The sequence below is a fragment of the Rattus norvegicus genome, chromosome X (genome assembly GCF_021556685.1).
Source record: "Rattus norvegicus strain SHRSP/BbbUtx chromosome X, alternate assembly SHRSP_T2T, whole genome shotgun sequence".
In the NCBI taxonomy this organism is placed as follows: domain Eukaryota; kingdom Metazoa; phylum Chordata; class Mammalia; order Rodentia; family Muridae; genus Rattus; species Rattus norvegicus.
Genome location: NC_141554.1, coordinates 76,403,167 through 76,429,205, shown reverse-complemented (window position 1 = coordinate 76,429,205; position 26,039 = coordinate 76,403,167). Strand labels below are relative to the sequence as shown.

At 39.8% G+C, this 26,039-nt stretch overlaps 1 protein-coding gene across 1 annotated transcript in view; it reads right to left on the bottom strand.

The window, feature by feature from the left end:
• Chic1 (cysteine-rich hydrophobic domain 1) overlaps nucleotides 1-26,039 on the bottom strand; it is a 44,067-nt gene that overhangs the window by 7,368 nt on the left and 10,660 nt on the right. Inside the window, exons 3-5 of the mRNA NM_001401184.1 lie at nucleotides 16,967-17,122; nucleotides 937-993; nucleotides 632-691 (exon numbers count right to left, since the gene is read on the bottom strand). Coding sequence (NP_001388113.1) covers nucleotides 632-691; nucleotides 937-993; nucleotides 16,967-17,122 — 273 coding nt within the window. The remainder of the gene's footprint in view (nucleotides 1-631; nucleotides 692-936; nucleotides 994-16,966; nucleotides 17,123-26,039) is intronic.

Genomic DNA, 26,039 nt, shown 5'->3' with positions numbered 1-26,039 from the left:
ATGACTAAGGTTATTTTCTTTCATATTTGAAAATATTTTGAGGTAGGGTCTCATTATGTAGCTCTGACTGCTCTGAAACTCACAGAGATCTGCTCACCCCTGCCTCTCAAGTGCTGGCGCACCTAGCAAGATTACATATTTTCAGTAAAAATTTGTAGCCTGTATTCAAATCTATTTTTGACAGATTTTATTCATTCATTCAATAGTTTATTCACTCCAAGTTAAATGCCAGCCAAATTAAAAAAAAAAAAAAAAAGCAAAAACCAGTCAGGGATGTGAATCCAAAACAGAAAGTGAATCCCTTAGGTAAGGTTTTTGGTAAGCTTCCACCCCGCATGGATTTTGCTAGGCAGCAGCTGTTCTTTCTGCCATGTTTGTGTCGCGGTAACAGAAACAAAGGGTATACAACATTTTCAGCTAAGCCCAGGAGCTGAGACTTTGTCAAAGATGCAAATGATCTCTAAACTTATGAGATACTTCAGGTTGGCCACAAAGCCAAAGAAAATGAATGGTGGCCTCTGCACCCCAACTGACAGAACTCTGGCTTGAGAAGCTAAAAGGCACGATCAGCAGACAGCAAGCACATGGGGTAAAAATCCAAAGAATGTAATCAAAACAGCTTCATACTTACATACTCCATCATATTGCTAGTTTCACATTTCCTTTTAGTCAACTTCCAGTGCAGAGCCAGCTAAAAAGGTAAGAGTTTGGTTAAGTATTCTTCTATCATCTTTGGCCAATTATATTTTAATATATCACTAAAAGTACAATGTAGGCTGCATGAGACAAAACAGCACATGAAAACCCTTATTGAGAAGGCATACTAATAACTGGGGAATAATCTATTAGTTCATTCCTTTGTGGACTTGGTACTTACTTTTTCAATTTGACAATGCAAATATATGAATGGAGCACTTACTTGCTTATGTGTCTTACCTTGTGGTATAATCTGTTATTCTCCCATTCTAGTAACTTCTGAATCGATCTTCTGGTCTAAGAAAAAGGATCAAGATTCTGTGAGAAGAGGAGCTGAAGAACATTATAAACTACATGTGTCTATATTTTTCTGTTTTCTTGTAAGGTAGAATTAATTTTTCTATTACAAACCAAAGAAAAGGCAATGTATTCGACAAAAACTGCCAATGGGTGGTTACTGTATAGCTAGAACAGATCCACCTGTCTATCCATCTATCCATCAATGAAATTTTAATTTATGCTTTTCCATATGAAGTCTGCATATAAATTGTCCAATGGTATGTGGCCATGCACTGGTCTGCTATAAAAGTTTCCCCACAGTGCTAACACAGAACAGCAACAGTTGCAGGCCCCGTGCAGATATTCACAAACCTTTCTCAGGACTACTTTTTCAATAAACATCTCATGTTCCAAACTAAGGTGGTTCAGCACAGAAAGTTTTCCTAGCAGAAAGTAAAGTTTGAAATAAGAGAAGCAGTAAGGCAGGAAACAAGATACGGGCTGAGTTTCTCCAGTCAAATCTTATCAAGATGCAAGCATTTTTGTAGGGAGTTAGAAAAGTAAAACTTTTAAAACCACTCTAAGATTACCAGGAATTTTTGATTCTTATTAAATTGATTCTTATGAAATTTTAATAAATTTCTGATTAAAATGAAAGAAGAAAAAAACTAGACGTGGTACATGTCTCTAACCCTAGCTTTGGAGAGGTGAATCCTGAGAGTTCTGGGCCAGTCAGGAGTCAGAGCCACATAGTGAGACCCAGCCTCAAAATAAAGAATAAAAAGAACATAAGACAGGAAGAAAAAAACCCATTTGTCAAACAATTAAAAATAAAAATCAGTAGAAAAGTGAAAGACCTGTGTTTTGATCATGAGATGAAGCATTTATATTGTTGAACTGTCTACACTGTTTTAGTACAAAAGAGAAAGAGAAAGAATATCTCAAAATTTGTATGGAATCATACAACACACACACACACACACACACACACACACACACACACACACACGTGCTTGCACAAGCTCAAAAGTATACAATAGAAGGGTAGTTTCTTGAATGGTGTTGGGAAACTGGATATATAAAGGTAAGAGTGAAGTTGGCCCTAGCTTACATCATACAAAAATTAACTCAGAATGAATTAAAGGCTTATATAACAGTTCACAACCAGTAAAAATTCTTTTAAAAATATTATAAATAACAAGCTTTCTGATACTGTTCTTGGCAGGTTTTTTTTTTTTTAATATAACCATGGGGGTGGGGCAAAACCAAATAGAAAACCCTAGACCTCTCTCCAACTCCCCTTCACACCTATCCCTAAAGCCCGGAGAAAGGAAAAATAAAAAAGAAACCAAAAGGTAACACGCATAAAAAGGCAACAAACCACAGAACCAGCAAGGAACCAGTCCTACTAGTGGAAGACAAAAAAAGCTCTCCAGGCCTTTGTCTTAAGCCGCTAAGCTTTTGTTTCGGGTCAGGAAGGTGAGAAAGGAGCCAGCCATTTTAAAAGTTTGCCACCTTTATTACTTAGTCATGGCCCCTCTCCGTATCTGTCTGTCAGAATCTGTCTAATTCCTGGTCCTCAATACAATGACATATGAATTTGTAGGACACTTTGGAGCCATTTTTCTCCGTGGTCAGACAGTGTTTGCAGAGACAGGCAAAATCCCTGATGCGAGGGAGTGGGGGAAGGGTTAGACATGCATTTAGCAGGGCATAATAGAACGTACCGTTAATTCCACCACTCAGGTAGGTGGGAGGCAGAAGGATCTGTGTGATTTGAGGCCAGCTTGGTCTATATAGCGAGAACGTGTCTCAAAATAAGTAATAGAGAAATGTGCATAAACATCTACACTTTCCACCAGGCTCGAAGCAGAGATAGGGCTTTGAGGCTAGCCTGGTCCACATACTGAGTTCTAGGATAGCCAGGGATATACAGAAACACCCTGTCTGGGAAAAAAAAACCTAAAATATTTTAACTTTCCCCAGTGTTTGGTTTGTCTGTTTTGCCTGTAGTCACTTTGGTAGTTCTGACACAAGGTGGTGCTCTGAGTCCAGGTTTGCACTATAGTCTCAGCAGTTCTCAACCTGTGAGCCTCGCTCGACCCCCAAACCCTAGATAGTCTGCATATCAGATATTTACATTACAGTTCCCCATAGTGCCGAAATTACAGTTCTGGAGTAGTAACGAAAATAATTTTATGGTTGGAGGTTATGACAGCATTAAGAACTGTATTAAAGGGTCCTATCATTTAGGAAGGCAGAGAACCACTAATCTAGAGCTTTATAAAGTAGGAAACTGGTAAGGGAGGAAGATGGCATGTTTGGCAACTTGATTAACTAAGGGTGAGTGCAGCCCTCCATGCTGCCTCACTAATAAGTAACTATGCAGTATTAGAACCATCTTACTCATCAAACCAGATTTGCATTTATGCACAGGCACTAAAAAGGACAGAGGGATTTGGCCTGCTGATTTCTCTGGTGCTGTCCGCCATTTGTTTTTCTGGGAGACAGCTGTCTTTCTCACTGGTCTGAAACTCACCAAGTGGGCTAGGTTGGCGGGCCAATAAGCGTCCCCAGTGCTAGGATTACAAACAAAGGCTTTTCTTTTTTTTCCTTGCAGGTTCCGGAGATCATATTCAAGTTTTGCAAGGCAAGGAGAGCTGGTGCTAACCCCAGCCCCAGGTGTGCATTTGAATAATGTTTTGAAGCTGTTGCTGTCATTTCAGTTCAAAGGCATGCTTTCCTCTTCCTCCTTTCCAGGAAGGCCAGGCACACTGATATGAGGATTATAAACGATTTACATTCACAGCAGCAGAGAGTGTGCCAGGGACTGGGTGAAGGAAGAAAAGAGTTGTTGATTAAGTAGAAATGAGGTTTAGTCCTGCAAAAAAAAATTCCAGAAACCTACCATGGAAACACGGGGGTGGGGGGAGGGCGGTAGATATTGTATTATATACCTAAAAGCACTCGGAAGATAGGTATTTTTCTTTTCAGAGGCTCAGATCTGCATGAACAAAGGAGAAGTGTCAGAGAAAGAATGAGTGAAGGTAAAAATCAACATGTGGTTTGTTTGTGTATGTGTGTGTGTGTGCGCACGCGTGTGTGTTTGTGCACATGTTGCACATGTGTGCATTCTTAGCTCATTTCAAAGGTAACAGTTTGTTCAAGGAAACAATAGAACTAACTCAGTGATGGTAGTTGTAGGTAAGGAGATGAATTAATGGTAGTCTGAGATGTCACAGTGGACAGGAGAGAGAAATGGGGTATATTCACTCCTTGGGAAAAGGCATGTCCCAAGGAGTATTTGATACTTGATTTTAGTCAAGAGTCCTAGAAGCTCCTATTGTTTGAACCAGTTGTAAATGTAAGGCAATCACTAAAGAAGTTTATATTCTTGAACATCTAAATTATCTGAATTTAAAAATTAGAATCCCGGGGGCTGGAGAGATGGCTCAGCAGTTAAGAACATTGTCTGCTCTTCCAAAAGTCCTGAGTTCAATTCCCAGCAACCACATTGGTGGCTCACAACCATCTGTCATGAGATGTGATGCCCTCTTCTGGTGTGTCTGAAGACAGCCACAGTGTACTCATATAATAAATAAATAAATCTTTTTTTTTCTTTTTTTTTTTTTTCCGGAGCTGGGGACTGAACCCAGGGCCTTGCGCTTCCTAGGCAAGCGCTCTACCACTGAGCTAAATCCCCAACCCCAAATCTTTTTTTTTTTTAAAAAAAAGAAGATAATAAAGTCAGACATAGTGGCCTATGCTTTTAATCCCAGTGAACGAGAGGCAGAGGCAGGTGGATCTCTGTGAGTTCAAGGCCAGCTTGGTCTATAGATCGAGTTCTAGGACAACAAGGGCTACTTAGTGAGGCCTTTTTTCTGGGGTGGGGGGAGAAGAGATAAGAAAATATTGATGAAGTTAAAGCTTTAATAAGAGAGTAAGAAGAGAAAGGAACAGATATAAGTTAATAAGTACTAATAGAAGTGATAGGAAGCCAGCAGTTTTCATCTCATGAACTAGGAAAGGAATAGTCTTAACATTTTTTTTAAAACCTGTGACTTGATCATTGGCAGGAGATGAAATAATTATATGAAGGAGACAAAACTCACTGAAGGAGAAGAAGCAATCTGGATGAGCCTATAGCAAACAAATTAAATCATGGGCTAGAGAGAGGCTTAGTGGTTAACATTTTCTACTCTTTTTTTTTAAATTTTTGAGACAGGGTCTCACTATGCAGTTCTAATTGTCCTTCTATAGGGCAATTATTTCCATGGCATTCAAACCAAATAAAGATACTATACAAAAATATGCCTGTAGGACTGTGGTGGTGCATGTCTGTAATCCTAGCACTCAGGAGGCAGAGGCAGGTGGATGTCTATGAGTTTGATACCAGCCTGGTCTACAGAATGAGTTCTAGGACAGCCAGAGCTACACGGAGAAACCCTGTCTCAAAAAAAACAAAAACAAAACAACAAAAACCAACCAAGAAACTGGGATCAATTGAATCAAATCAAGTGAAAATCAATTAATTAATCAATCATATTAGCAAATGTAAAGAAGAAAAATTAGTGATCATACCAATATATTTAGGAAATGCTTTTCATAAAAAGAAACACATTCATGATGAAAACCGTGAGTGAACTCAAAATAGGAAGGAACTTCTTCAAATTGATAAATAATACACAAAAGCACAAAGCTAAATTTATAGCTAAGAACACTCTTGTGACAGCTGAGGGCCATTGCCAATATTCCTATTAAAAATCACAGGGACTGACATAGCTAATATCATATGACAAGAAAGAAAAGCCAGAAAGAATGGCTGTTCACAGTCCCACAACAGTTTACCATAGAACAGTTCTGTTGGCTGGTCCAGTATTAAAAGAAAAATAATTAAAGCTGAGCGTGGAGGACTGGAGAGATGGCTCAGCAGTTAAGAGCACTGACTGCTCTTCCAGAGGTCCTGAGTTCAATCCTAGCAACCACATGGTGGCTCACAACTGTCAGTTATGGGATCTGATGCCCTCTTCTGGCATACAGGCATACACACAGGCAGATTACTGTATACCTAATAAATCAATCAAACAATCTTTTTAAAATGCAACAAAACCCAAACCAAACAAAACCAAAACAACAACAACAACAACCAAAAAAAAGAGGACATAGATCTCTTAGCCTCTGTCTTGTTAGAAAATGGTCCCATTGGAAGTGGACTGTTGAGCATACTCTAGAAGGTATGCAGTCCTTTTTCTAGAAGCATCCCATCCCTGAGATATTAAAATGGGGGATAGCTGGGGCTGGAGAGATGGCTCAGTAGTTAAGAGCACTGACTGTTCTTCCAGAGGTCAATTCCCAGCAACCACAAGGTGGCTCACAACCATCTATAATGAGATGTGATGCCCTCTTCTGGTGTGTCTGAAGACAGAGTACTCAAATACATAAAAATTAATAAATACTTTAAAAATGGGGATAGTGGGGCTGGGGATTTAGCTCAGTGGTAGAGCGCTTACCTAGCAAGCTCAAGGCCCTGGGTTCAGTCCCCAGCTCCGAAAAAAAGAAAAGAAAAAAAAATGGGGATAGTTGGTCATGGTGGCACATGCTTTTAATCCTGGTATTTGGGAGGCAGAGATAGGTGAATCTGTATGAGTTAGAGAACAGCCTAGTCTACAAAGTGAGATAATACCTCAAAAACAAAAACAAAAGCCCAAATAACAACCCCCAAAACAACAAAAACAAAACAACAACAGAAACCCCAAACAAACAGGGCAAAGATGTAAGTAGAAACCTCTACAAAGAAGACACACAAATGGCAAATAATCTTGTGCGCATGTGCACATGTACGCATGTGTGCGCACACACACACACATACACACACACGCAAATCTGTTCAATATCATATGACTTTGTAGAACTGGAAATCTAGCAACGAAATATTACTGAACATGTTTTAGAATGCCCCAAATGTAAAAATATTGACAGCATCAAATGCTGGGGATTACCTACAGAGAAATCATATTCACTTATGCTAGGAATGCAGAATGCTATTGACAGTATGGAGGTTAGCAGTTGCCTTTAGCACTTCCTGATCAGCCGTGGTGCTTTTTAAAGAGGTTGTGAAACATCTGGGGAAGAAGGCTTGTGGGGGTGGGTCGCTGAGGCAGGCCTTTGAAAGGTTCTAGCCAGGCCACGATTCTGACTTCAGTTCCCTGCTTTCTGACTACCATGACGTGGATGAGCTGCAAATTCTTGATGCCACAGACATAATTGTAGCCATGGCATTCCTGCCTCAATGGACTATATTCCTTGAAATCATGAGCAAAGCTAAGGCCTTTGCTCCCTACGTTGTATTTGTCAGATATTGTACAACAGAACATGGAAAACCAACAAGACAATATGAAAGAATGCCAGATTAAAAAAAAATAGCAAAGTCAAAAAAACAATTAAATCTTTCCGAGACCCTCAGTACCTTGGAAAGTGACTGTATTCAGAGATAGAGAATTGAAGGTGATAGTTCAGTACAATACAAACGAGGTGTTATGATGTGGTGTGCTTTGTTGTTTGACACAGGGTTTCAAGCTATGATCAAATTTGCTAGGTAGCTAGCTGAGGCTGGCCTTTAACTCCGGATCCTTGAGATCACAGGCATGAGGGCTATGATTGGTATTTTTATAGGAAGAGAAGATTAAGAATCAGACATGCAGAGGGACTTGTGAACATATAGGAGCAAGACTGTAATTACCTGGCCAGAGAGACTCAGAAAAGCAATCCTTTTGGAAACTTTTGTCTTTGTTTTAGCAAGGCATAGGATCTTCACTCACTATGCAGTCCTAGTGTAGCATTTACTTCTGCTGCCTGTGGATCAAGATGTAGAGCTCTCAGCTCCTTCTCCACCATTATGTCTACCTGAACACTGCCATGTTTCTTGTGATGTTGACAATGGACTAAACCTCTGAACCCATAAGCTAGCCCCAATTGAATGTTGTCCTTTATGAAAGTTCATGGTGTCTCTTCCGAGCAATAGCAACCCTAACTAAGACAGGGCTCCTAGCTTCTAGAACTGTGAGGAAATACATTTTAGCTGTTTAAGTCACCTAATCGGTGGTGCTTTGTTACTAAAGCATCAGCAAACTAATACATTGTTATTAGTCACCTTAAAAGTAAATAGATTAGGGGTTGGGGATGTAGCTCAGTGGTAGAGCGCTTGCCTAGCAAGCTCAAGGCCCTGGCTTCGTCCTCAGCTCTGGGGGGGGGGGGAGTAAATAGATTAAACTCTCAATTAAAATGTAGATATTTTCAGAATGGATTAAAACCATAACCCTTCTATTTATTATATTATATACATGACACTAAATTTAGAACTAGAACTAGGGATATAGATACATTGAAAACAAAAGGAGAGGGCTGGAGAGATGGCCCAGTGGTTAAGAGCACTAACTATTCTTCCAGAGGTCCTGAGTTCAATTCCCAGCAACCACATGGTGGCTCACAACCATCTGTAATGGGATCTGATGCCCTCTTCTGGTGTGTCTCAAGACAGCTACAGTGTACTCATACATAATAAATAAATCTTTTTTAAAAAAGAAAGAAAACAAAAGAACAAGAGCTGGTGAGATGGTTCAACAGTTAAGAGGATCTGGGTTCCAATAACTTCTTTTAAGCTCTGATGGTACCAGATATGCATGTGGTATACATACATGCAATCAGGTAAAATACTCATGAACATAAAATAAATCTAAAAAAATTAAAAAGAAAGGAAAAGAAAAGGATGTAAAAAGGTATTTTATGATATATTAACCAAAAAGGGAGTCTGGCAGCTATGATAATATAGGACACAATAGACTTTGAATAAGAACAAAAGAACATTTAAATGAAAAAGAGCGTATGTGTGTCTCAGATGTGGTAGTCCACACCTTTAATCCTAGCACTTGGGGGGCAGACAGAGGCAGGCAGATCTCTGTGAGTTTGAGGCCAGCCTGGTCTACAAAGCAGGTTCCAGGAGAGCCAGAGCTGTTAACACAGAGATACCTGTCTCAAACAAAAACAAAAACAAAAACAAAAAAACAACCAAGGGGCCAGAGAGATGGCTCAATGGTTAAGAGCACTGACTGCTCTTCCAGAGGTCCTGAGTTCAATTCCCAGCAACCACATGGTGGCTCACAACCATCTGTAATGAGATCTGATACCCTCTTCTGGTGTGTCTAAAGACAGTTACAGTGTACTCAAATAAATAAGAAATAAATAAATAAATAACCCAAACAAACAAAAAAAATCAAAGCAAACAAACTCCAGAAAATGTGTACAGCTCCCAGTTTAGAATTATGAGACTTCTGAGTGTATAAATGAGTGGGTCTCTAATTCTTGTTCCTTCTTTTGGGATCTATTCTTTCTGTTTGCCTTGTCTAACTTTATTCGGTGTGATAGTTTTTGTTTTATCTTATTGTATTTTATTTTGTTCTTTATTGTTATCTCTTAGAAACCTGTTCTTTTGTAATGAGAAACAGAAAGGGATCTGAATGTGAAGGGAGGTGGTGGTGGGGGGAGCTGTGAAGAGGAGAGGGAGGGGAACGATAATCGGGACATTTTATGTGGGAAAAGAATTTACTGTCCATTTTCAATCAAAGGAAAAAAAACACAGAAGCTTGTACCTCACAATTCTGGAGGCTTGGAAATCTGTGATCAAGAAGCCAGCATGGTTGGGTTCTGGTGAAAGACTTCTTGCTAAAGTGTTGAGAGCTTTTATATATAACACAAGGAGAGACAGAGATGGTGATGGAGAGGCAAAGGAGGCAGAAGATGTGAAGAGAGAATCTCTGGTCTTTTCATATAAGGACAACAATCCCATAAAGACTATACCTTTGCAATTTAGAGGGCTGCATAATGAATTTGGTGAAGGTATAAACATTCAGTCACTAATAATATAAGCCAGTAAATCAGAGGATAAATCTATCAAGAAGAGATAACCATTATAAACATACATGCAATGAGCAAGAAAGTCAAAAGTATGTTTAAAAAATGGACTACACTAAGGTGAAAATTAGGGAATTCTATAATAACAAAGACTTTGATATCCTACTTTCAATAATCGATAAAGCAACTATGCAGCTCAACAAAGAAATCCATAAAGGAAGAAATTAAACGCCATACTCTGAAGCAATGAACAGTCCACGGGAGCCACAAGCAAACTGAGCATATTGAATGAAAGCAAACTACCACATGCTAAATGTACAGGCTACAGCTAAAGCAGTGCTTGGAAGGAAAAGGAACTGTACGTGACTGTGGTAAGAAAGAAGGCTGCCCTCACTCAGTAACCCGATTCACACCTTACGGACTAGAGAAAAGCAAATTAAACACAAAGGCAACAGAAGGAAGACAAAAAGGGAAAACAAATAGGAACAAAAGAAAACACCGAAAGGTCTTGCCTTTGAAAATACTGGCAAATATGACAAATGTCTAGCTTCGTAAGAAGACTCAAATGTCGAAACTTTACTATCAACCTTTGGAATGAAGAGCGTGGCAGCATGCCAAGCTGAATGATATGCATGGGGATTAGATAACCTAGGTGAAGGGAACAAAGTCCTGGAATTGTCTCAAATACAAATACAAAATGGGAATAAACCAGAGTACATCTGAGTAAGTCAAGAGAGGGCATGCAAATCAAGCCCTTGCCAACACAGGAAATCCTAGGCTTTACTAGTACATTCTCTCAAATATATTTAAGAATTAATATTAATCCTTTTAAAACTCTCCTGAAATATGATAAAGAGGACGGAGCACTTCTTAACTTTCCGAAGGGAATGGAAATGGAGAATGACTGCTTACTGGATATAGAGTTTTTCTTTGGGGATAATGCAAAAGGTCTGGAATTGCATATTGGTGATGGCTGCATGGCATGTTAATATATTTAATGCTATTAAATTATACAATTGAAAGTGGATTCCCAGGTAATTTTTGTATGTGTTTCTACACAGTAAGAGACATTCTTGCTTTTAAAGCCAGCTATGAAGTAATGTATACTGTATGAATGCCCAGAACACAGTGTCCTAGGAGAAAATATGAGAGGGAAAGTATATCATACTTGCTTGGGATTGGGAGCAGGGTCTGAGGAGAAATCCAAAGTTACTATAAATGGACCCAAACTTTCCTTTTAAAGGTGATGGAAATGTTCTAAAGTTAGACTGTAGCAATAGTTTCAAAAGTACTATTTGTAAATATGTCAAAATTAAGTGATTCATTTTTTTTTAAATCTTTTTTTTTTTTGGTTCATTTTTTCGGAGCTGGGGACCGAACCCAGGGCCTTGCGCTTCCTAGGTAAGCGCTCTACCACTGAGCTAAATCCCCAGCCCGTGATTCATTTTTTTAAAAAGGATTTTTCTATCTATGTATTTACGAATATGGATGCTTTGTATGCATATCTGCATGTCAGAAGAGGGCCTTGGATACTTTTGTAGATGGTTATGAATTGTCATGTGGTTGCTGGGAATCAAACTCAGAACCTCTGAAAGAGCAGTTAATGTACTTAACTGCAGACCCGTCTCTCCAGCACCATAGGATTTTTTTTAAAGATTTATTTATCTTATGTATGTGATTACACTGTCGCTGTCTTCAGACACACCAGAAGAGGACATCAGATCCCATTACAGATGGTTGTGAGCCACCATGTGGTTGCTGGGAATTGAACCCAGGTCCTCTGGAAGAGCAGTCAGTGCTCTTAACCACTGAGCCATCTCTCCAGCCAATTCATTTTCTTAATATGAGTAAGTTTTATAGCATGTAGGTTCTTTCTTTAAAAAGTACTTGAAAAATAACTGGATAGGTGACTCTCCCAATTAACTATGTATCAAGTTAGCTCATTGTCAACTACTGTACATAAGAAAGCAGATGAAAATCTTGCATGGAGCTGAACATAGTGGTGCATGCCTTTAATGCCAGTGCTCCAGAAGCAGAGACAAGTAAGTCTGTGAATTTCAGGCCAGCCTGGTCTCCATATATATAGTAAGACCCTCATCTCAAACAAACAAACAAACAAACAAACAACAACAAAAAACCAAAAAAACAAAAGTCAAAAACCAAAAAATGAAAAACAAAAGCTCAGCGGTTAAGAGCATTGACAGCTCTTCCAGAGGTCCTGACCTCAATTCCCAGCAACCACAAGGTGGCTCCACAGCCATCTGTAAAGGGATCTCATGCCCTCTTCTGGTGTCTGAAGACAGCTACAGTGTACTGATATACATAAAATAGATAAATCTTAAAAATCAACAACAACAAAACTAAAACCAACCAAACAAGAACACCTTATGAAGTAAAGCAGTTAGCCAGTAAAACTGACTGAACAGTGAATTCGGGAGCAGGAGCGCATGCATTAGCCTTTAGTATTACTTATGTTATGAACATAAATATTTCTATAAATGGCTATGGGCAAATAGTGGCTGGGCTGGGCAGTAGTGGCTTATGTTTTTAATCCCAGCACTTGGGAGGCAGAGGCAGAAGGATCTCAGAGTTTGAGACCAGCCTGCTCTACAGAGTGAGTTCCAAGAAAGCCAGGGCTACACAGACAAATCCTTGAAAAGGCCAGAAAGCCAAAAATCCAAAAATCCAACCCCCCCCACCTTCTGCTGCCAAAACAAAACAAAACAAAAAGGCAATAGTGGCTGGAGCTATGGATGTAATTCAGTTGGTATAATGCTTGCCCCGCATACACCCAAAACCCTGGATTGCATTCCCAGCACTATATAAACTAAGCATAATAGCACTATAGTAGTATATATAATCCTAGCATTCAGAATTGGATGCAGAACTGGAAGTTCAAGGCCATCTTCACCGACATGGTGAGTTCAAGAACAGCCTGGGATATGAATCTCAACACACACACACACACACTCACACACTCTCACTCTCACTCTCTCTCTCTCTCCCTCTCCCTCTCCCTCTTTCTTCCTCCTCCTCCTCCTCTTCCTCCTCCTCCTCCTCCTCTTCCTTCTCCTCCTCCTAAAAGGTTCAAAGGCAGGCTACATTTAAGTTATAATACTGTATGGAATAGTTTCAAGTCTTCTTTGCACAAGAGAACAGAAGGTATTTTATAAAAGGCACAAACAAAATGCTTGAACACAGCTTGCAGATAGAACTATTTGTCTTTCACCACAAGCCTTATTCCTTTTCTATATGACATGATGTATGCATAGGGGTTTCATTTTTATTCTCTTTTAAAAAATACTTAGATTAGGGGCTGGAGTGGTGGCTCAGTGGTTAAGAGCACTGGCTACTTTTCCAGAGGACCAGGGTTTAATCCCCAACACCCACATGGCAGCTCACAACTGTCTGTTACTTCCATTTCAGGAGATCTGATACTTTCACACCACCATGCAAGCAAAACACCAATGCACATAAAATAAAAATAAATCATTAAAAATATAAAAACGACAAATAAAAATGTAAAACATACTTAAATTAAAAAAAAAAAAACTAGCCAGGTATGGTAGTGCACTCAGGAGGCAGAAGCAGGCAGGTCTGAGTTCAGGATAAGCCTGGTCTACAAAGTGAACATAGGATAGCCAGGACTACACAAAGACACCCTGTCTTGAAATACCACAAAACCAAACCAAACCAACCCAAACCAAAACATGGAGTCAAGCATGATGGTAAATTACAAGTTCTGCTTTATAAAACACGGGAAAAGGAAGGCTCTGGCTTCTAAATAACCCTCTCAATTTAACAAGGTCCAAAGTAAAAACAGAGAAAGGTTTAAAGTAATTTCATATTTAAGAGTGGTGGCATGACCAAGCCATAGCTCCTTCCATAGTATATGTTAGAGCAGTTAAGTCAAAACTATGTGGTAGCCACAGTTAGCTCTCATTAAAGTCTAGTCTTCTCAGATCTTTAGGTTTTATAAGAAACAGGCTGGATGGCACAAATCTTCTTTTAAACATTAATTAGCTAAGTGCCAGGGGTAGGATCTAGAACTTCACACATGCTGGGCAAGTGCTGGCTCATTGATCTGTGGTTTCAGGATTCTATTTTTTAAAGTTACTTATTTATACTATGTATGTGAGTGCACTGTCACTCTCTTCAGACACACCAGAAGAGGGCATCGGATCCCATTACAGATGGTTGTGAGCTACCATGTGGTTGCTGGGAATTGAACTCAGGACCTCTGGAAGAGCAGTCAGTGCTCTTAACTGCTGAGCCATCTCCCAGTCCCCAGGATTCTAATTTTTAAATGCAGATAATAATTTAAATGGTCAAAAATATAGAGAAATAGTTTCATTCTTGGGGTAATTAATGATTCACAAATTGACACTAAAGGATCATTTTAGAGGGAATCTTATAGAGGCCAGGCTGGCCTCAAACCCACTATGTAGCCAAGGATAACCTTGAACTCTTGCTTCTACTGCTTTCCTGTCAAGTGTTAGGATCACAGACATGCTATCATACATGCTTTATTCAGTGTTGGAGGGCTTTATATATGCAGGATAAGTACCTTACCAGTAGAGCTTTATCCCCAGCCTGAACTGTCATTTCAAAGATTTTTTTGTTATTTTTTTATTTTTAAAAAGATTTATTTATTTTATTTATATGTGCACACTGTAGCTGTCTTCATACACACCAGAAGAGGGCATCAGATCCCATTACAGATGGTTGTGTGTGTGTGAGCCACCATGTGGTTGGTGGGAATTGACCTCAGGACCTCTGGAAGAGCAGTCAGTGCTCTTAACCGCTGAGCCATCTCTCCAGCCCTTTTTTGTTATTTTTTAAAATGTGAGTATGTGCATGCATGTGGAGATCAGAGCCTACATGTGGGAGTTGAATCTCTCTTCTACCATATGGGTCTGGAAATTGAACTGCAGACTTGGCAGGCTTGTCATCAAGTACCTTTACTGAGTCACCCTGTTGTCCCTAGTATAAACTCTTTAAGGGATACCAGAGAATCAGCATCATCTCAGCTTTCATTGAATATTCCATCAGAATACTCATAGCACAAACACAGGACATGAAAAGATGTTTCTGTTTCAGTTCCTCTGGTACAGTTATTGAGATGAACAAAGCAAAAATAAGTTTCAGGGGAGAAATATCCTTGATAGCATTAAAACTCCAAACTTTCTCAGTGATTGAAACTGGCTACACATGGGACATCCAAATCATGATTTAATTCACACTGAGGCTTTAAAATAAAGTTGTGGAGGTTATTGATTTTAACTTCTAAAAGATACAATTAAAAATTGTGTTGTCAGCTTTTTTTAAACCTGTAGAAAGTCAGTTGAAAATACTATGCTTGTTTTGACAAACAAATTAGACCGTATTGAAAGCAAAGCTCTAAGCTACTGGTGGTTATTAAGGGAATCAGTAATCTACTTCTAAAAAGTCATAGGGGAGCTGCACCTGTTGACACATGCCTATAATCCCAGTTGCTTAGGAGACTGAAGCAAAAAAAAAAAAACCCATGAACTCAAAGCTTTCCTGGGCTACACAGGGAGTCTAAGATTAGCCCAGGCCAGGTATGCAGAAGTGTGAGTTTTTCCCCCATTAAAGATTTATTTATTTCTTATGTATACAGTGTTCTGCCTGCATGTATGCCTGTTGGCCAGAAGAGGGCACCAGATCCGGTTACAGATGGTTGTGAGCCACCAAGTGGTTGTCGGGAATCAAACTCCAGACCTCTGGAAGAGCAGACAGGGCTTTTAACTGCTAAGCCATCTCTCCAGCCTAGTAGTGTGAATTTTTAAATCCTAGTACCCAGGAGGCAGAGACAGATGCAGACAGATCTCTGTGAGTTCAGAGTCAGCCTGGACTTATATAAAAAGCTGGTCAGTGATACACAGTAAGACCCCATCTTGAAATCAGGCTGGGTAACTTAATAGGATCCTGTATTAAAATAGAAACAAGGGTTAGGGCTATATAGCTCAAGGGTAGAGCACCTGCCTGGCATGTACAACACTCTAGGTTAAGAAAAAAAAAGGCACAGGGTTGGCAGCATTTTATTATCTTTCTTTTTGAAGTAATTATGAAAGAACTTAAGAGAAAATGCAAGATAAAACGAGTGTTTCTTGACAATATTTCCAACTTAGTGGACTAATTGTTATTTACAATAAGTCCACTTACAGGCATTGATAATATTATGCAACTACTTTTTTTTTCCATGAGAGTTGCCATTTAAACAAATTAGTAGGTAGTAGGGAAAGAATGTTAGGTAAAATGGGTATTTTTCCCTCATTGGATTTAATCATAATTTGTATGTATGTGTATACATGCACATGGTTTATATGCACATGTATGTGCATGTGGCTGTATGTGCTCATGGAGACCAGAGGAAAAAGTCCTTCTTTATCTCCATCCTATTTCCTTGTGACAGAGTCTCTTGCTGATGGCCACAGTAACCCTTGTTTTTACCCATGTCTGGCATTTGACATGGGTGCTAGGATTTAAGCGCATATGCTTGTGCAGAATTGTTGCTGGGAATTGAACAGCAGTGTAATCCCTGCCTGTTAATCAGACTTTTCAAAGATGTCCTCCCACTGGGGAAAACAGCCCTGAAATAAAAATGAAATTTTAAAGTAGACAAAATGAAGGCAATGTCCTAAATGCATGACACAACTATAAAAGAATGTTCAAGCCTATGGGCTTTCTTCTCCTTTGAGGACTGCTGGTCCTTCTGCTTGGCTTCAGAGCCAAAGGTGCTCTCCAGTCCACCTGCAGTTCAGAATTATTTTAAGCCATCCCTTTGGGTTTTCCTTTTTTTGGAAAAAGTAATCCATATATATTTGAATATATAAATTAAATTGCATTTATTGCAAGTGGTATAAGCTCATATTAAGTAATAAAGTATTGATAAAGGTTGAATAAGTGACTTCTTCTTTCGTCCCAGAATTTCTTTAGCTTTAAAATAAAGACAGCATTGTTCTGGGAGTTAAATAAATCGTGGAAACACTTCGAACACATAATAAGTGTCCAATAAATGTCAGCTCCTTTTATTGTCATACAATAGGCTGGTTATACTTACTCTTTTGTTGAGACAAATAACAGGCCACAGGCTGCACCCCAGGGTACAGCAGCAGCAGAGACATCCACATAGCAGCCACTTCACATTGACAGGGAGAGCCTTTTTCAAGCATGAGTTCACGCGGCCAATGCTGGTCTTAAATTCTTCTGGAGCCACCTAAAACAGGGGAGTCTCTGTAAGAGTTTGTGGACAGTTCCCCATGACCTTTAATCCTAAGGAAAATGCCTTATCACAAATATTTCAATGTCTAGATACATTTTCTCCATAAATCTGTATCATAGACTCTTGGAAGACTTAGCGAGTAAAGCAATACAATTTCATGCTTTTAGAACTTTGCACTGTATCCACAATGCTCTGAAATGACTAACAATAAACTGAGAGCACCAGGACTGATAGGAAAGGAAACGAACACATCAAGCACTTTTGTTTGCAAACACTCTTGTTATGGCAATGGTGCTCAGAGTCTTCAGGCACCCTGACTCAAAGCTGGGTTATGGTTAGAAGTCTAAGACAAGACCACAAACCAAACAACTAACCAGCGGAAATGGGATTAAAACAGGCATTGATAATAAACTACTTTTTTTCCCCATGAGAATTGACATTTATTCCTCAAGTTGTCAAAATCATCACCAAGGATTCACTAAGGGTGCCAAGGGAACAAGGAGGCTCAAACACTGATTGGGGGTTGTCAGTTTAGAGGGAGGTGGAATGGGTGGGGGAACCCCAGCTGTCCCCCCCCCATCTAATGCCACAGAAAAGGGTCCTCCTCTGGCCAGCTCCCCTCCCCATCACCATGTCCAGTTTTTCTCAAGGGGAGGTGGGTTGGGGACTTGGGAAGAGGTTGTAATGTGAATGGGGCCCAGGAGGGAAAAGAGTACTGGGGGGGAGGCCCCCCATTTCACATTCACTCACAACACTGATCTCCCAGGGAGCAGAAATTGGGGAAGCCAGCTGAACCAGCGCAATTACTTTCAAATAAACTCTCTTAATACCTTTTTTTTTTCTTGGAAATCTGTAATATAATAGTTAAACCTGATGCTGTTTTCAGGGAAATACATTAACAAAAAATAGTATCTGGTAATTATGTTTAAAGCTGTTTCCTAGCATTCAGCGCACATCAGACTCATAACCACTCTGAGTTTTGAAGGCTGAAAGTGTTTACACAAATTTCATATTTCTAGTTAATTACCTGTTCCTGGAAGTAGCTGCTTGTGCTTTTCTATAAACAATGACAGGGTCTATTCAAAACCATGAGTGGGATGCATGTTAGTTAAGATTTGAACCAAGGGGCTGGGGATTTAGCTCAGTGGTAGAGCGCTTGCCTAGGAAGCGCAAGGCCCTGGGTTCGGTCCCCAGCTCCGAAAGAACCAAAAAAAAAAAAAAAAAAAGATTTGAACCAAAAATTCTCCTTTCAAGTTACATGATTCAAAGGAACATTAAGAATAGTGTGTTTTTGGTAAAATCATGTTTCTGGATCACCAAGATGATACCACATCGTTTAGAAGGTGAGCAGATGGAAAAGTCATGGGAAAATTTTCAGCATCTGGTTGTAAAGGCAAAACTTATGATGGTACAAAAATAAGTTGCTGTAAAATGAAAGCTACAGGATGACGTGTGACATCACAAATCTAAAAACTTCACTCGTCACACAGAAGGTACGTTTATTTCCTTTTAACAGTAATGCCTTAGAATCCACACAAACATAAGTATTTGGTTCTTTTTTTTTTCGGAGCTGGGGACCGAACCCAGGGCCTTGCGCTTCCTAGGTAAGCGCTCTACCACAGAGCTAAATCCCCAGCCCCGCAAACATAAGTATTAATGGATGCTATAAAGACTCAGTTCAGCATGATAATGATGAAAACACTAAGTACATAAGCTTTATTAGGACTGTTTGTGTCACCTGTAAGTTATTACTCAGTCCACACACTGGCTATTCCCCCCCCCCCCCCGGAGCTGGGGACCGAACCCAGGGCCTTGCGCTTCCTAGGCAAGCGCTCTACCACTGAGCTAAGTCCCCAACCCCCACACTGGCTATTCTTGCCAGTTTTGAAACTGTAGACCTTAAAATGAAGTTTACATAGAGAAAACGGGTTCCATTCACCATCTACACTGCTAACAACATGATACAGTGGCAGTCACAGGGCACCAAGAATTCCAAGTGACATTTCTGGGGGTAAACATAAAAATAAGTTATGCTTTATAATTGAATTATGCTTTATAATTGAAATCAGAAAATATGTTGAAGCTAAATCAGGAAACATGTTTCTACTTCTTGCCATGTCTGGGAAAAAAACCACAGATAAAAATCATCTAATTTTTTTTTAAAAAAAGATTTACTTATTTCTTCTTTTATTTTTTAGATTTATTTTATTTGTATGAGTACACTGTTGCTGTCTTCAGACACACCAGAAGAGGGCATCAGATCCCATTACAGATGGTTGTGAGCCACCATGTGGTTGCTGGAAATTGAACTCAGGACCTCTGAAGAGCAACCAGTGCTCTTAAACGCTGAGCCATCTTTCCAACCTTACTTATTTCTTATGTATACTGTGTCCTGCCTGCATGTATACCTGTAGGCCAGAAGAGGGCACCAGATCTCACCAAATTGGTCATGAGTCACCATATGGTTGCTGGGGCTTGAACTCAGGACCTCTGGAAGAGCAGCCAGTGCTCTTAACCACTGAGTCATCTCATCCCCCCCTCCCCATTGTTTTTTTTTTAAAATCAAGACAGGGTTTTTCTGTGCAGACTTGCCTGTTCTGGAACTGTGTACACCAGGTTTGTCCTTGAACTAACAGAGATCTGCCTACCTCAGCATTCCAACTGCTGGGATTAAAACTGTGTACTAGTACCAACCAGCTAAGACTGGCTCGTTTATTTTTTCTTAATTACAATTCCATATATATATATATATATATATATATATATATATACACACACACACACACACACACACACACACACATATATATGTGTGTGTGTGTGTTTGTATGTATATATGGTGAGATGGTATAGTTTTTGTTTTTAATTAATTTATTGTATTGTATTAATGTATTTTATGTGTGAGGGTTCTGCCTGCATGTTTCCCTGCAGGCCAGAAGAGGGCATCAGGCTCTCATTATACAGATGATCATGAGCCACGATGTAGTTGCTGGGAATTGAACTCAGGAGAGCAGTCGGAGCTCTTAACCACTGAGCCATCTCTCCAACCCTGAAATGGACACTGGAAATTGAAGTTCCAACTTGGAAGGAATTTCTTATCTAGAATTCTTTGGAAAAGAAAAGTCTGTAAATCACACCTCAGATGTAGATAGAAAAGCTGTTGTCTGAGTTCTGTGAGGGCAAAGCCTCAGTTTTCTTATACATCGATTACAAATAAAAGGATAATCTGCCACGCGTTGAGGGAAACGTCAATGTTCTGAGAAACTCAAGACCTGAAGAACATTGACGTTTCCCTCAGAGCTATTCTTTTCCCTTGCTTTCTTCCTCTCCCATTTTTTCAGAACCAGGGATGGAAGCCAGGGGCTAGCCCATGGTAAGCAGGTGTCCTACTGGTTATTCTTCCTCCAAGTTACTGTGTAAAGATTTATGTGTCCCAAACAGGAGCATGTAACTTCCTTGTCATTGCAGGGAATCACTAAGTAACAGTTAAAGATAGTTTCTATCTCACAGGACTTTTCATTACCACCTTCTAAGGGACACACAGAATTCCCTGAGGGGCCGGAGTTCTCTGTTCCCTTATTCTGTCATGACTGTGGAACATTGGTTCCTCCTATGCACAGGCTGTAATTTTTTCCTTTTGTTAGGAAAAAAATCTGGAGAATAAATGAGGTAAGAACTCTAAAGCTACTTAGCACACTGCCTAGTGGACATCAGGCCCTTAGAAAATGCATATCTCCTGGTAAGACTGCAGGCAAAACAAGACTATTAACTGTGTTCTTTAAGCACTTAAGCACTGTTGGCTTGACAATGTGTACGCTTTCTAAAAACAGGACCCTTTACCTCACTGCCTGGGAATGCTTAGAGAACAGCTTTTTCCTACTATCTTGTGTTTTATTCCTCTCCTCTAAAAAAAAAATCTACTGGATATAACTGTAGTCACTCTATGATTCGGGCAATTCTGTTTTCTTTTTAAAGAACAAAATTGATTTCATATTGTGACAATGAATTACAAATACCTTCTCTATGTCAGACGAATATACTTTTATTTCAGAATGGTTATTCAGCAAAGGCTTACTCGTTTTGTCACATTAAGCTTGCTCCCACAGGCCAGAGGTCTTTCGTGTTCTCCTGGCATCACCTGCATCAGCTAGTGGCCCGGAAACATATCCACCCCAGTTGTTTGGATCAGTGCAACTCTGGTGTCCTCCCCATTTTCTCAACCTGACTTCTAGCTCTTATTGTCAGGTATCACTTTGCAGTATGAGGAGATGATCTACAGTGTTGCCTTTTTTGAGCTTTGCTTATTTAGAAGACATTTGTTACACTTATTTACTTATCCATCTGTGTACGTGATTACACAGATAGGACACCCTGCAGGAGTCAGTCAGAGCCACTGTGTGGCTCTGAGGATCCAGCTCAGGCTGTCTGGCTTGTTGGCAAGCACCTTTTACCCACTGAGACATCTTGCTAGCCTTGAAAGGACTTCTTAAAAAGTTTGTGATCATGATTGAAACTTTTAAAAGCAAGCATGTAGAGTTGGGGATTTAGCTCAGTGGTAGAGTGCTTGCCTAGCGAGCGCAAGGCCCTGGGTTCGCGTCCCCAGCTCCGAAGGAAAAAAAAAAAAGCAAGCATGTAAGTGACTCTATCCAAAAGAACAAAACCATGTATAAGGTTTATTTCTAGCAGGGAAGAACAGTCTTAGAAGTCTGAGGGAAGGGAAGGCTGGCTTTCAATCTGATACGTGAATGAAAGCAATTAGACACCATATATACCTATGTGCAGTTTGTTAGGAAACTTTCATTACATGTTTCAGAAAATGAAAACACCAGCACTCCTCAAATTTGCCAATTTCCCCTTTTCAATAGTCTACCTTTTAACAGATACTCTCTTACTACTGACAAACTAAAATTCAAATGCTCAAGTTACTAAAAATGAGAAATCAAATTTTGGGCCATAAGACAAGTATATTGAGAAGAAAAACTTTCACTAGAATCTTAAACAACAAACTACAGTCTGCATTGACTTCAAAAAGATGCCAAGACTGGGTTTGGGGAAAAAAGAATGCATTTGAGTAACAGTATAAGTCATAAAACAGAGGTAGGGAATGAGAATTGACTAACTCTCAACTTTAAACATGGAGAGAAATGTTTGGTTAACTACAGATTCCCAACCATTGGACTCATTTGCTTCTATACAACTATTTCTAGTATTAGGTCGGCTGGGAGCCTCTGACTTTCTAGTTGGACAGTAGGTTGTAAAGAAACATTTCATTCCTTTTGACTCTCTTGGAAAGAAAAAAGAAAACACCCTCAGGAAGGTGGGGGAAAGGGTCATAATATTTTATAACAGGATGCAGGAGACTCTACAAACAGACTAAAAGTAAAGCAAAGCCCAGCAGGACTGATTTGCCTCTCTCACTGTGACAAGCACGGGCCTATCAATCATTTGTCATATTGGATCACAATAGACTGGGGTCAATTTTTATGGCTTCCCATTCCTAACACTATACACTGCTTTCCCCATAATGCCCTTTGCTACTTTCAAGCTGAGGACTAGACACTTTCATTTCCTTTTGAAAACTTATGTAGGCCTTTCACTTTCTGGTTACCAGAATCTATCTGTAGGTATATAAACACACTTATCTACATGATTTGTCCTATCATGTCAGAACAACTCACTGTTCTGCACTTACAAGAATTAACACAAAAGAAGCAAAAGGTTAATAGTGAGTTGTGAAATTCCTGAAATGGCCTTTTAGGTTTTCCTAATTCACTGCAATTTTGTTTACCTCAAACTAGCTACTTAGAATATTCACTCATGGGGCTGGGGATTTAGCTCAGTGGTAGAGCGCTTACCTAGGAAGCGCAAGGCCCTGGGTTCGATCCCCAGCTCCGAAAAAAAGAACCAAAAAAAAAAAAAAAAAAGAATATTCACTCATGCCAAAAGACCGATTTTCTTTAATAAAGGGTAATTCTTTTCTGCTAGGTATTAGAGTTATCCATTTTAAGACAATTTACACAAGGAGTATTACATTGGGAATTAAGACTTTTAATTTAATTTTTTCATATTTATGGAAGGCCTCCCCTTACTAGAGAAATGGTTTAATAATCCACACTAATCTATATTAATGAAGTAGTACCTACTGGAGAAAAAGATTCTCATTAAGGAAGTAAAACTTGTATTTATGTTATAAACATGTAACTTTTTTTTTCATCTTTATTAACTTGGATATTTCTTATTTACATTTTGATTGTTATTCCCTTTCCCGGTTTCTGGGCCAACATCCCCCTAACCCCTCCCCCTTCCCTTCTCTATAGGTGTTCCCTCCCCATCCTCCACCATTACCGCCCTCCCCCCAACAATCACGTTCACTGGGGGTTCAGTCTTGGCAGGACCAAGGGCTTCCCCTTCCACTGGTGCTCTTACTAGGCTATTCATTGCTACCTATGAGGTTAGAGTCCAGGGTCAGTCCATGTATAGTCTCTGGGTAGTGGCTTAGTCCCTGGAAACTCTGGTTGCTTGGCATTGTTGTTCATATGGGGTCTCGAGCCCCTTCAAGCTCTTCCAGTTCTTTCTCTGATTCCTTCAACGGAGGTGCCGTTCACAGTTCAGTGGTTTGCTGCTGGCCTTCGCCTATGTATTTGCTGTACTCTGGCTGTCTCTCTTAGGAGAGATCTACATCCGGTTCCTGTCGGTCTACACTTCTTTGCTTCATCCATCTTGTCTAATTGGATGGCTGTATATGTATGGGCCACATGTGGGGCAGGCTCTGAATGGGTGTTCCTTCAGTCTCTGTTCTAAACTTTGCCTCCCTATCGCCTCCCAAGGGTATTCTTGTTCCCCTTTTAAAGAAGGAGTGAAGCATGTGCATTTTGGTCATCCGTCTTGAGTTTCATGTGTTCTGTGCATCTAGGGTAATTCAAGCATTTGGGCTAATAGCCACTTATCAATGAGTGCATACCATGTGTGATAAACATGTAACTTTAAAAGTCGAATCTTCAGGAACTAGAAATAATGCTCAGCCGTAGAACACATGCTTAGTGTGAGCAAGGCACTGGGCTTGATCCACAGCAACACAACAATCATTGGTACTGTTTTTCTCATTGTTAAACACATATTAAGAAAATGTTGTATTATCATTTCTGTATTACCCAATACATGAGAAAATGCATACAATGCAAATAACATATACTTGAATGTATGTATACTATAAAAATAATCACCTGAAAAGAATCCGTGTTTTAGCCATGGTGATTCATGCTTGTAATTGAACAGTTAGAGAGCTGAGGCAGGAGGACTGCCACAAGTTTGAGGCTGGCTTGTATTACATAATGAGTTCCAGGCCAGCCTGGGGTACATGACAAAACTCTGTTTCTAAAAAAGAAAAGCAGACAGATTTAAAAAGAGGAGGAGGAAGAGGAGGAGGAGGAGGAGGAGGAGGAGGAGGAGGAAGAAGAGGAGGAAGAAGAGGAGGAGGAGGAGGAGGAAGGAGGGATGTTTACAAGAACAGCTTCCATCCAGATCCTCTAGGCTGTATGGCGGGTTATCAAAAGCAGCTTACCATTCTTACAACTCCAACTTAAAAACATCCTAGCATCTTCTGGGTCAAAGGAATTTTTACTTGCAGAAAATTTGGAAAGGAATGAAGAGGTGTGCAAAGATATTTGAAAGATTACTTCAGCACAAAAACCGGCTCATTAAAAATTGGATAATGTGGGTTGGGGATTTAGCTCAGTGGTAGAGTGCTTGCCTAGGAAGCACAGGACCCTGGGTTCGGTCCCCAGCTCCGGAAAAAAAAATGGATAATGCTTATGTCTGGGAGCTATATTTACTGACAGTTTCGAAGATATTCATTTTCTAGAGCTCTAATTTTAAATATGTAAAAACACTTAAGTTAGTGTTCAAGCTGCATGCAATTTCCCAGACAAAACACGCAATGGCATTAATGCAAATGGAAATAAATTCTCTATTGGAGATGTTTTATTTTACATTTTTTTTTTTTGGTTCTTTTTTTCGGAGCTGGGGACTGAACCCAGGGCCTTGCGCTTCCTAGGCAAGCGCTCTACCACCGAGCTAAATCCCCAACCCCGTTTTACATTTTTCTTTAATTTTAGTGCTAAATCTACCATGTTCTCACTAATACAATTATTGAAGAGATATTTCCATGTTTAATTTTATACATTTTTTTTCTTTTTTTCGGAGCTGGGGACCGAACTCAGGGCCTTGAGCTTGCTAGGCAAGTGCTCTACCACTGAGCATCCCCAACCCCAATTTTATACATTTAAAGGGAATGTTTACTATTAGTGTTTAGAGGACACATCTAAGTCTAAGCTGCTACTGCACTTGAAGTACTCTGAATCATTGATTAGGAGAGGGAGGCAGAACCTATGAGAAACCAAAGCCAATCATTTCCACAAAGAGAGCCTCTCTCCCCTCTGTGTGCAAGTGTGGAGGCAGGGATGGACTTCGGGGGTCTTTGAAGTTCGATCACCCTGCACCTTAGTTTTTGAGGCAGGTTCTCCCACCGAACCCAGAACTCATTATTTCTAGTCTAACTAGCCAGAGCATGTCTCCTAGGTTCTGTCTGTCTTTACTACCCAGTGGCCTCTCTTTGTACCTGGCATTTCTATGGGGCTTAGGCATCTGAAGTCAGGTTCTCAAGCTTGCGTAACAAGCACTGTTTGCCCATGGAGCCATCTTCCCAATCTGAAAGTTAGCATTTCTGTAAGACAACTGTTCTAAATACAGTACTTTATAAAAAGGTAATATTTCAAGTATACAACATGCTGGTGTTTTTTGTTTGTTTATTTTTTGAGACAACTAACTATGTAACCCAGGCTAGTCTGGAACTCGTGAGTGCTAGTGCTGGGTTTACAGACCCATACCATTGCAATAGCTCAACATGATACAT